At 44.4% G+C, this 13,193-nt stretch overlaps 1 protein-coding gene across 1 annotated transcript in view; it reads left to right on the forward strand.

Moving 5' to 3' along the window:
• The first annotated feature begins 1,190 nt into the window (after positions 1–1,190).
• The window catches only part of LOC127569723 (fibulin-7-like), a 54,379-nt gene continuing 42,376 nt past the window's right edge, over positions 1,191–13,193 (forward strand). Inside the window, exons 1-2 of the mRNA XM_052014578.1 lie at positions 1,191–1,341; positions 3,394–3,575. Of these exons, the coding sequence (XP_051870538.1) occupies positions 1,191–1,341; positions 3,394–3,575 (333 nt within the window). The remainder of the gene's footprint in view (positions 1,342–3,393; positions 3,576–13,193) is intronic.

Genomic DNA, 13,193 nt, shown 5'->3' on the forward strand with positions numbered 1-13,193 from the left:
TGTTTTAAGTTTGATAATTGTTTTCCTAGCTATGCATTCTTGGGCTTTTCTACATTTAACTTGTCGTGCATTTGGTTCTGAGCTTGAATGGAACATGGTAAATGACTATAAGCACCTAGTTTGCTGTATTTTATATTTAGTTATTGGTTAGTATTTTTCGTTCAATTTATGCTTTTAATGTTTACATGTTTTTTAAAATCATTTTAAGTCTTTTGATTAGGTTTTCAATGTCTTTGAACATCAGAGACACTTAACAACTATGAAACGTTCTTTTTCAGCCCATGACCAGTTGTCAAAAGATGTTGGCATGTTTTGGGGGCAGTGGGGGTGGGGTCAGGATGCCCACTCACAGCACAGAGCTTGCACTGCTTCGCCAAATGCTTGTCAGGTGTGTGAGCTGTCGAATCTCTTGGCCCCCTGCACCCAGGGAAGGTAAATGTGGATGGGCGGGTGGGGTCTGTGGTGGCTGCTGGCTTGAAGTCAGAACAGCAGGATGGTCCTGACATGATTTGGCCTTTTCTGGTCCAAGACAGAATGCTCAAGGAGGGAGATCTCCAAGTTATATTCCGGAAGTTCTGACTCTGATGTGAAACTGCCATGTAAAAACCACCAAGCAATGTCAACACTTGTTTTGAAATTGGTATTGTAAGATGCCGCATCTGGAGTATAATGCACAGTATCGATCTCTTTAATTTAGGAAGTGTAGCGGCCCGTACTCACGGGACTCGAACCGCCATTGGCGGCTGCGGGCAGACGCGTGGGAGCACGTCGTAGACTAACTGTGGGGCGGGACTTCCGGCAGGAATCTTACGTCACATCCGCCAGAGAGGTTCTCGGGTATTTCTGCGCGCGTGTGCATTTTGCTTGTTACAGTAAAGTGTGCTCCGGTTCAGCCTCCACATCTCTGAGTTTTCCTTTCAGCAACACGTCGCGTTCGGCTACATTTGGTGACCCCGATGCTTCCAGACGGCATCTGAAACCCGTGACATGAATTCCAACGACTCGCACAATGCAGTCTCGCTCAAGCTCCCGACTTTCTGGGTCGCTCAGCCCCACGTTTGGTTTGAGCGGGCTGAGGCCCAGTTCAGTATCAGAGGCATTACAGCCGACGCCACGCAGTACTACTACGTGGTCAGTGTACTCGACCAGGACACGGCAGGCCGATCATCGACTTCCTGCACCAGCCACCAATGGAGGACAGGTACGCTAAGATCAAGGCGGTCCTCATCCGCACTTTCGGACTCTCCTGCCACGAACGAGCCGCGCGGCTGCTGCACATGGATGGCCTGGGCGACCGCAAGCCATCCGAGCTGATGGACGACACACTGGCGCTCATGCATGGCCATAAGCCGTGCCTTTTATTCGAGCAGTTGTTCCTCGAGCAACTGCCAGAGGACATTTGCCTCCTCCTCGCGGGTGAAGATTTCAGCGACCCGCGCAGCCTCGCGGCCAGGGCGTACATTTTGTGGCAGAGTAAGCAGCGGGGAGCGGCTTCCATCTGCTTAACCATGACCGCGCAGCCTAAGGCCAAGACCCCACAACCGAAGCCACTGAAACCCATGGGGGACAAGGATGAGGGTTTGGATCAATGGTGTTTTTACCATCAGAGATGGGGGTCAAACGCGCACCACTGCCGTCCACCGTGTGCCTTTCCGGGAAACGCCGGGGCCGGTCATCACTAGTGGCTTTAACGGCTGGCCATCGCGACAGCCTCCTGTTTCTTTGGGACCGACACTCCGGACGACATTTCCTGGTGGACACCGGGGCCGAAATCAGTGACCTTCCCCCCTCTAACATGGACACCCGTAACGTGGCCCCAGGCCCCGACCTCACCGCTGCGAATGGCACCACCATCCTGACGTACAGCTCGCCTACCATCCCGCTGCGTTTCGGGCCCAGCTGTTTTACCTGGACCTTCACGGTAGCAGTGGTGTCACGGCCGTTACTAGGGGCAGATTTCCTACGGGCCAACCATCTTCTAGTCGACCTGAAGGGCTGGCATTTGGTCCACGCCGAGATATTCCAGACCTTCCAGCTCGGAGAAGCCCAGTTCCCGACCCTCCACCTACACTCCGTCACACTCTCAGGTGACAAGTTCGCCAGGGTGCTGGCGGATTTCCCCTCCATCATCACCCCACAGTTCTCCACTACCGGTCCCAAGCACGGCGTGCAGCACCACATCCCCACACAAGGACCACCGCTGCACGCCTGAGCCCGTAGGCTCCCACCTGATAAGCTCCACCTCGCCAAGGAGGGGTTCCGGAAGATGGAGGAGATGGGGATCATCCGCCGCTCTGACAGCCCTTAGGCATCTCTGCTGCACATGGTGCCCAAGTCCGCAGGAGGTCAGAGGCCTTGCGGGGACTACAGGAGACTCAATAACACCACAAGCGCCGACCGATACCCAGTGCCCCACATCCAGGATTTCACGGCGAACCTCCACGGGGCGACCATCTTTTCAAAAATCGATCTGGTCCAGGGATACCATCAGATCCCCGTGCACCCCAACGATGTGCCCGAGACAGCCCTCATCACCCCTTTCGGGTTGTTCGAATTCCTGAGGATGCCTTTCAGCCTCAAGAACGCCGCCCAGACTTTCCAGAGGCTTATGGACTCGGTGGGGCGAGGCCTGGATTTCGTCTTCATCTACCTGGACGATATCCTGGTGGCCAGCAAGTCATGCAAAGAGCACGAGGCACATTTGCGCCAACTCTGCCAGCGCCTGAGCGACCATGGACTGGCAATCAACCCGGTGAAATGCCAGTTCGGGCTGACGGAGATCGACTTCTTGGGCCACAGGGTCAACCAGCATGGAGCTGCCCCTCTACTAGACAAGGTCCAGGCCATCTGCCAGTTTCCCAAACCCAGCATGGTCAAGGGCCTGCAAGAGTTTGTGGGCATGGTAAATTTCTACTATCGTTCCGTGCCGGCGGCGGCGCGCATCATGAGACCCTTGTTCGGTCTGATGGCCAGCAAGGCCAATGAGGTGGCATGGGACACGGAGTCCACGGAGGCTTTCGAGTGGGCCAAAGAGGCGTTGGCAAAGGTGGCCCTTCGATGTACCCATGGCGCTCACAGTTGACGCTTTCGACACAGCGGTCGGCGGAGTCCTGGAGCAGCTCGTGGAGGGCCAGTGGCGACCGCTCGCCTTTTTCAGCCGACACCTGCGACCACCGGAGGTTATGTACAACGCTTTCAACAGGGAGTTGCTAGTGCTCTACCTGGCTATCCGGCACTTCTGGTACTTCCTTGAAGGAAGGGATTTCACTGTGTATACAGACCACAAGCCCCTCATCTTCGCCCTTGCAAAGGTATCGGACCCATGGTCAGCTCGGCAGCAGAGGCACCTCTCCTTCATTTTGGAGTTCACCACAGATGTCCGCCACATCGCAGGGAAGAACAACGTGGTCGCCAACACACTGTCCCGCCCCCACATCCACTCAGTGACCATCTCAGCTCCAGGGATCGACTACACGGCACTGGCGCAGGCGCAACAGACAGACGCCGAGATCCCGGCCTACCACACCGCCATTTCAGGACTCCAGTTGGAGGATGTCCCCGTTGGCCCGACAGCGGTTCGGCTCCTGTGCGACACGTCTACCGGCAGACCTCGGCCTGTGGTACCAGCAGCACGGAGGCAACGGGTGTTCGACATGCTACACGGCCTGGCCCACCCATCCATCCAGGCGTCTATCAAATTAGTAGCGGACAAATTCGTTTGGCACAGTTTGCGCAAGCAGGTCAGACACTGGGCCAGGACCTGCGTACACTGCCAGACCGCCAAAGTCCAGTGGCATGTGAAGGCTCCCCTCCAACAGTTCCAGCCAACGCTTGGGAGGTTTCAGCACATCCACGTGGACATCGTCGGACCCCTGCCCGTCTCCCGGGACGCCAGGTATATCTTTACCATGGTCGACAGGTTCATCAGATGGCCGGAGGCCGTGCCGCTAGCAGACACGTCCACCGAATCCTGCGCCAGGACACTCATCGCAAACTGGATCGCCAGGTTCGGACTCCCAGCAGACATCACCTCCGACAGAGGGGCACAGTTCACGTCAGGTTTGTGGACAGCACTGGCGCAGCTCCTGGGCACCCGATTACATCACACCATGGCATACCATCCCCAGTCCAACGGTTTGGCCGAGCGGTTCCACAGGTACCTCAAGTCAGCCCTGATGGCGCGCCTCAGAGGGCCCAACTGGACAGATGAGCTCCCCTGGGTTTTACTGGGCATCGGCACGGCCCCCAAGGAGGACCTGGGCACTTCCTTGGCGGAGTTGGTCTACAGCACTCCCCTGACGGTCCTGGGCGAGTTCATGCCAGAGGCCCAAGGTCCAGCAGGGACACCGGCAGAAGGTGGGTGGCCGCGAGAAGACTTTCACAGTGGACCGCCTCAAACCGGCGCATTTGGACATTGGGCAGCCGGTGAAGGTACCCTCACCGCGCCGGCAGGGTAGGCCACCCAAGAGGGACTCACAGACTGGGGGGTCCCACGTGCCCGATGGACGTTTCGGGGGGGTGGTGTAGCGGCCTGTACTCACGGGACTCAAAACGCCATCAGCAGCCGCGGGTGGACACGCAGGAGCGCATCATAGACTAACCGCGGGGCGGGCCTTCCGGCAGGGATCTTACGTCACGTCTGCCGGAGAGGCTGTCGGGTACTTTTGCGCGTGTGCGCGTTTTGCTTGTTACAATAAAGTGTGCTCCAGTTCAGCCTCCATGTCTCTGAGTTTTCCTTTCAGCAATGCATCACATTCGGCTACAGAAGGATGTTAATACATTGGAAGCAGTTCAGCCTAGTTTAGCTGGGCTAATGACTAGAAAGGGCAGGTTATCTTCTAAGGAAAGCTTAGATAGGCTAAGTTGTGGTGCTGTGTGTGTGGAGTTTGTACATTCTCCCTGTGACAGTGTGGGTTTCCTCCCACATCCCAAAGACATGCAGGTTGGTAGCTTAATTGGTAATTGTTTTATTATTGTCACATGTACCAAGATACAGTGAAAAATTTTGTTTTGCATGCCATCCATACAGATCATTCCAAAGCTTAAGTGCATTGAGGTAGTACAAAGGGAAAAGCAATAACAGAATGCAGAATATAGTGTTACAGTTACAGAGAAAGTGCAGTGCAGGCAGACAATAATGTTTAAGGTCCACGACAAGGTAGATTGGCTGGTGTAAAATGCCTTAAAAGTATTGGTAGAATTTAGGGAGAGTTGGTACGAATGTAGGAAGAATAGTTGCAAGGAAATTTAGAAGGGGCATGAAATTGCTCCGTGAGCTTGCATAGATACAATGAGTTGAATGGCCTTCTTCAAAGTTGTAAAGAAATATGAATATATTTATACATCTGATTACCTGGGTGTGTGTCTACTGCAGCTGCTCAACTGTGAAAACCGACGGTACTTTCTGACATAGTTTCCATGTGTGGACCACAGATAAGGATTACAGGCTTTGCTTTGTAAGCTTTCCAAAAACCCACAATTAGAGTTGTAAGTGTTCCCATGCTGTTTTTGTTTACAAACTGGGCAGATACCAGTTCATGAAAAAAAACAAAAGAAGAAGAAATGTTTCTTTTTCTAACAATGAAGTTCCCGAAGGAGACTGTGTAAAAGCTGGCTTTTACACAGCTTTGACTTATACACTGTCCTTAATGGTAATAATACATATTATGTAAAAGATCGATATGAATTAATGGAAAGCTAAAGAATCTTTGATCCCATGATTTCTGGTTACAAGATAAACGGTAGCATTACATACAGTTACTTTCTATTGAATGCTATTGCCCTAATTGTGTGTATTTAATCTACATATTAACAACATGTAATTAACAGGCCTCCTGCAGAAGGATAAGAAATGGAATTCATTGAGGTAGAGACAACTCATCTCCACATTGATTGTGCTTACAAGGGGAGTTTTGAGGGATTAAGCATTGAAAGAGTTAAATGACCCCAAGCTTTTCTCCAAAAATATTATTCTATGCAAGCGAGCAGCTTTGGAATGTTTCTTGCCACCTGACAGGTGCAGTATCACAAATAGCCTTGGCATTACAAAAATTGATTACTATTGCCAGAAGAAAGAGGAAGAGAACAGGTCGAGACCTGATAATGTTTGTCATATTATCTCCTTCTGTACGTGTGAGAGTACACCAACTTATTTCAGATTGCTAAAATATATCCAATGATAAATCATTTTTGCTTCTTAATATTATAAGGCTTCTCAGGCGTGTAGCTGAACGTTAAGTTTGCCAGCTTATTTTTATATCAATGTGGTTTAATTTCTCATCTGTTAAAATTAAAATCCAGCCTTCACTTGCAGGCAAAACCTCTTTATCATGATTCTGGATTGTGCTATCAACAACGGGGAACAAGAAAGGAAGTAGGCAAAAATAGCTTTTGCTAGGGATTAAAAGTAAATAAAAGGGACCCAAGGCTTTTTCTGACTACAGGACCATTTATGATTGGATGGTGTCTCCGCACTTCTAGATTCTTATGAGAATCTAAGAGCTTTGGATCATTCTTAGTGGAGAAAACTATGAATAGGTGGGACAAAGTCTGAAAGTAGGTCATTCATTTGATGCAAGGGCTAATGGGTACTATAGAAACAAAGGAATGCAGATGCTGGAATCTAGACGAGTACTATAACATGCAAACTGCTGCTTATGAAATCTCTCTTGGCCAAAATAAACCATAACAGTTACCATTGTGGATTCGACTTCAAATATTGAACAGACAGTCTTAACTAATTTCAAATGTGTTCCAGTGGTGAGTTCGGTCTACTAATACTCTATTTAATTAAGAAGTGAATGAGTTAAGAATCGGTCTACTGCTGTCTATTTAATTGAAATAAATTGGAAAGGCATTGCTCAATTTGATTTCAATTTACCATGGGTGAATACCATGAAGATTAATCTATTGATATTATAATTAATGTCTGTGTATGTGAGGAGATTGGGTTATTAGAATTCTATTTTATATAGATGAATTCCTGATAATTGCTCTGTAGCTAATCTATTTCTACAGAGTAAACCAGGTACGTAATGTTTTCTATTGATATTCTAATTACTAGGGTAAATGAAAAGGGACCTGGGCAATGATCCAGATTAGGTTGAAGATTTGCAATTAACCTTCATGATATCCACAACCATTTCCAATACGAGAGAATCTAATTACTTCCCTAATATTCAATAGCATTACCTTCATTGAGTCTTCCACTATTAACACCCAGTAGGTCACTGTTGACCAGACATTAAATGGAACAAGCCATATAAATTCCATGGACACAAGAGCAGCCCAGAGGCTGGTATTCTGTAAAGAGTGGATCATCCTCTACCTCGTCAAATCTTTTCCGCCATCCATGAGGCACACATCAGCGTTGTGTGAACTTGGTGGAACATATTTTCAATACCACCATCAAAGACAGAGCCGCTCACTTGATTGGTGCCTTACCCTTTACCTTGTCCTGCGCATCCTCCACTACCAGCTACAGAAGAGGAACGGATCTTATCAACCATCTTGGAACCCACAGAACTAGAGTGGTAAAAACTCGTTCTTGACCCTGAGGAACTAAGAAGAAAGTGTGAACTGGATGGAATTAGTCTATTGATGTTGTATTCATTGAGGTGAATGGAAAGGGAATTGGTCTGTTAATATTTTACTTAATCTGTCTGAATGGAAAGAGTTTGGGCCGTGGACAATCTGTTAAACTGGATGTCTAAGAATGTAGTTGGTCAATACATAACAATGTTGAATGGGGAGACCATTGGTCTGGCCCTATGCTATTTCATGTTCATTCATGAACTATTCCACTTAAATAGATTGAATAGGAAAGGGAAGATTTGTTGATGTATTATTTAATGGATTTGAATGATAAAGCATTAATTTGCTCAAGTTCTATTTAAATAAGGTGAATGGGAATGTAGAGCAACAAACAATATGCAGGAGGAACTCAGCGGGTTGAGCAGCATCTATGGAAGGAAAGGAAATGTTGACGTTACGGGTCGAAACCCTGCATCAGGACCCTTGCAGGATTTCGACCCGAAACATCGATAATTCCTTTCCTCCCATAGGTGCTGCTTAACCCACTGAGTTCTTCCTGCAGATTGTTTATTGCTCCAGATTCCAGCATCTGCAGTCTCTTGTGTCTCCTCTCTGAATGGGAATCTTATTTGTCCATTTAATTTTTATACTATTGAGGTGAAATGGTCGGGGATTCTGTTTAATTGAGGCAAATGAGAATTAGTATGTTATTCAATATAATGAAAATGAATCAGAATGATGGGTTTATTTAACTGGGATGAATAGGACGTGTGTTGGGTTATTCTAAATGTGTACAATTGAAGTGAATGCTTAGAGGCTGTCTCATTGATATTTTTTCTAATTGCAGTGGATTAGAAGAAATTGGTCAATTGGTATTGAATTTAATTGGGATGAATTAGAAGGCCATGGGTCATTTTTAATTGCCTGGATTTAAATTCCCCAGCTGCCACACTCATATTCAAACCCATGTCCCCAGAATATTAATCAGACTTGATCTCTATGCCATCACGCTGTTAATTGGAAGGGAGTTGGATTAATTCAAAGAGTAGCTGATTTTTCCAAGAGGATGCTGCTAAAAATCTCAGTAGAAAGAGGGGTAGCAGAGACATAGATGTACTGAAAACTGACAAAGGAGGCACTAGAAATATTGGAAACAAGGAATGCCGGAAGCACTCAACAAGTCAAGCAGCATCTCTGGTGAGAGAAATAAAGTCAATGCTTCAGGTCAAAGTCCTTCATCATAGCTCCAATTACTCAAAAGGCTGTTCTGCTTAAAGCGAGCAAGTCATCAAATCCAGATGAGATACCTCCTAGGTTGCTGAGAGAGGTGGGAATGGAGATAGTAGAAGTGCTTGCTGTAAGCTTACAGTCTAACCCAAAAGCATGAAAAATGGCAAATGTAAAACACGGGTCCAAAAAGAAGCGTAAGGAAATACCAAGGAACTACAGGCCACCTCAGTTTTGGACCAGATTCCAGTAACAATAATCAGGGAAAACATTAATAAGCAGATTGACTTGAGAAAGGCGAGCCAGCATGGATTTGTTAAAGGCATGTCCGGTTTAAATAACACAATTGAATGTTTGACGATATAATAGAGATTAATGAAGAGGGGCAATAGATGCCATCCATATGGATTTTAAGAAAGTGTTTGATAAATCCTTTGCAAGAGGCTAGTTACCAAAATTGAGGTCGACGGAACTAATTAACTAGAAACAGTGTGGATTGTACATTGGCTTAAAGGCAGAGGGCAGCCGTAAATGGTTGTTTTTCACACAGTAGACAAAGTTGGTCCTCAGAGGTCAGTGTCTTTTGTAATATATATTAATAATTTGGATACATATGTGCAGGGTAAAATTTCCAATTTGCAGATGACGCAAAGCTGGAAGTGTGGTAAACAAGGAGGTAGATAGCAATAGATAGTGAAAAGACATAGATGGATTGTTTGAATAGGCAAGCAAGTGACAGATGAATTAATACAAGTGACCCCAGCATTACTGAGGGGCTGCGTTCCTAGAAACTGGTCCGTATCGTGATTCTCTGTATGGCGAAGACCCATCATCTGCGCATGAATCAAGAGACACAAGTTGAATAAAATTAGTATTGCGTTGATTTATTTCCTTTATTTCACACAAATGAGAGTGCATTTTATTCTGTATCTTAAACTTTTGGGTAGTGATCTGTGAATTCTATAAGGGCGAAATTTTGTTACCCAAATGACCATAATGCGGGGGTCACCTGTACAGCCAAGTAGGCAGTGGTATTCTCTGGTAGAAAGTAGAGGCAATGTAGACAAAGCACATGGGAATGTGGGATTCATAAATAGAAGCAATGAGTACAAAAATGGGAAGTTTACACTGAACCGGTAAAAAAAAACTGGCTAGCTCACAACCGGAGTATTGCATCCAATTCTGGTCAACTAATTTTGGGAAGGTTGTGATGGTGCTTGAGAGGATGAAGAAAAGATTTTCAGGAATGATTTTAGGGAAGATAGATTTCAAATGGAGTTGTTCTCCTTGGAGCAAAGAAGGTTGAGAGAATTTGATAGAGGTGGACATGATCATGGCTGGTTTGGACAGGGTTGAGAGGGAGAACCTGCTTCCATTGGCAGATGCCTCACAAATCTGGGGTGATACAGTTAAGATTTTAGGAAAAAGACAGAAGGGAAATCTTTCTTACTCAGGGACTTGTCATGGTCTGGCATTCACTGCTAGAAGGAGTGGTGGAAACAGAATCAATCAGTGCCTCAAAAAATAATTGAATAGGCACTAAGAAAGAATAATTTGAAAGATCAAAAAACAAGCTGCTGGAGGAACACAGAAGGTAAAATACAGGGTCTTGATCTGAAACATCGACTATCTCTTTGCCTCCCCAGATGCTGTCTGACCCATTGAGCTCCTCCAGCAGCTTGCTTTTTTGCTCCAGATCCCAACATCTGCAGTCACTTGTGTCTGCATAATTTGCAGGATTATGTGGAAAGAGCAAGGCAATGAGACTGATGGGATTGCTTTGTAAGGACTGGACACGAACTTTATGAGTTAATGGGCTCTTTCTGTGCCTTAACAATTCCATGGCTGTATGATTTTTAATTTGTATTCTACCTAACTGAGGTGGACATTTTGAAGACTGAGGCATTTAATTACTTAACAGGTAAGGGATTGGCCTATTGATATTTTTAAATTATGTAGATGGGAAGGTGATTGGTCCATTGGAATGCTATTTAGCCAATGTAAATGGGAAGTAGAATTCGTTTATTAACAGTCAGTTTAATTTAGAAGTGTGAATGGGAGTAATCACCATATATGGGTTGAAAATGTAAATTAGTAAATCGGTAAATTGGTTTATTATGTTCAAGGAATATCGGAAAACCTTGTTTTGCATGCTGTACGTACAGATCATTTCATTACAACAGTACTTTGAAGTAGTTCAAGGGAAAACAATAACAGAATGCAGAATAAAGTGTTACAGTTATGGAGAAAGTGAACTACAGTAGACAATGAAATGCAAGGCCATAATGAGGGAGAATGTGAGGTCAAAAATCCACATTATCGTACTAAGGGACCATTCAATACTCTTATAACAGTGGGATAGAAGCTGTCCTTGAGCCTAGTGGTACATTCTTTCAGGCTTTTGTATCTTATACCTGATGGGAGGGAGGAGAAGAGAGACTGTCTGCGGTGGGTGGGGTCTTTAATTATGTTGGCTGCTTTACTGAGGCAGCGAGAAGTGTAGACAGAATCCAAGGAGGAGAGGCTGGTTTCTGTGATGTGCTGAACTGATGAATGTGTATTTAAATAGGTGAATGAGAAGGGGATTTGCTCTGTTAGAATTCTACAAAGTTGAGGTGAGTGAAAAGAGGTTGGTCTACTGGAAGTTTGTTTAATGAAGAGGTGGCTTATCTATTAAAGCAATTTGGAAGGTTTATTGAAATAGTTCAATTGTAGTGAACATGAAACAATTGAGAATTCTATTTAAGTATGATGAACAAAACAGAATTTACTAATTTTCTTAAATTCAGATGAATGCAAAAATAATCGCTTTGGTATTCTTCTATAGTGGTGGAGTGAATTGGAGACATTTATTTGGTTACTCTGTTAGTTATGATGAATGGGAAAGGTCTTTGGATATTTTATTTCATTGATGTGAATTGGAAGAGAATTGTTTTATTTGGTTGGAGTGAATGGGAAGAAACCAATCAATTAATATTCTATTTAATTGATTGGAATGGCAGTGGAATTAGGTTTGCTGATGTTCTGTTGAAAAGCAATGAATTGGAAGGCGATTGAATTATTTACGAAATTAAGGAGGATGGTAAACTAATAGCTCAATTTGAATTCTATTTAGTTATGGTAAATTATTAGAAGTTTTCATGAAGTCTGTTTTAATTGTCATGAGTTTGAAGGTTATTTCATTGAATGAGATAAGAACAAGTTATTGAAATTCCATTTAATTGAAGTGAAAACAAATGGATTTTCTTTAGGGGAATTATATTTAATTGAGACAAATAAGAAGGTAATTTATCTCTGGTAATTCTGTTTACTCATAAGTGGAAGAGAATTAGTATTCTGATATTTATTGATATATCAATATTTTACTTAATATGGAAAAGATGCTTGCATTTATATTGTTTGTCTCATGACGTTAGGATATTGCAAATACCTTACAACCATAAATTGCTCTTGAACTACGTTCACCTTTGAACTGTAGGAATTGCGGTGAATGGGAAAGAATTGTTCTCCTGATACGAGATTAATTTACGATAGATTGGACATAATTACGCAGTTGTATTTCTATTTCTCCACCTGAATGGAAATAAATTGTATTTTCTGTACTTGATTGCATGATGGTGACTGGGAAAGAATTGGCCTTATTCTATTTAATTGGGGTGAATCACAGTAAATTAGACTACTTTATTCAATTGGTGAGGTGGGGGTGGGCTAATTGCATGTCTGCAAAGGAATTGGTATTCTATTTATTTGGGGTAACTGAATGGGGAAATGGTCAAATATTTTATTGAATGGCAGTGAGCAGCCGGTGATCTATTTAACTGCATTGAATAAATAGGAATTTGTATGTTGCTGTTCTTTTTAACTGAGTCTTAGTTCCATCAATCATAATATAACTATATCAATCGCATCCTTGCAAGTCAAACACACACACACACACACACACACACACACACACACACACACACACACACACACACCTTTTTAATTACATCCCTGGTTAATCAGATCCATTCTTACTGAAATTCCCCTTTTGCTATTTTATTATGTCACAGCAACTGTATACCATTAGAAATGCTTCCTTCCTCTTATGGAAATGAAAAGCTTTTCATTTGTACACATCCTGAATGACCTCAGGATATTTCAAAATGCTTTGCAGCCAATTAAATACTTCCCAAAATCCAGTGCTATTGTAAGGTCGAAAATGCAACAACCAATGTTTACACAGCAAGATCTCACAGATGATGCTGAAACTCTGAGAGGAATGCCCGGTTTAATGCTGGTGCTTGTTCTTCTTGCAAACAGAGTGATAAGATCTTTAAATCCACCTGAGAAGACAGTCACAGTTTAACATCTTATCAAAAATGTACCACTGCTATTGGTATGATCAACCCACAGAACTAAACTGTGCTGTGCACGGTACTAAATAGTACTAT

The sequence above is a fragment of the Pristis pectinata genome, chromosome 1 (assembly GCF_009764475.1).
Source record: "Pristis pectinata isolate sPriPec2 chromosome 1, sPriPec2.1.pri, whole genome shotgun sequence".
NCBI lineage: Eukaryota > Metazoa > Chordata > Chondrichthyes > Rhinopristiformes > Pristidae > Pristis > Pristis pectinata.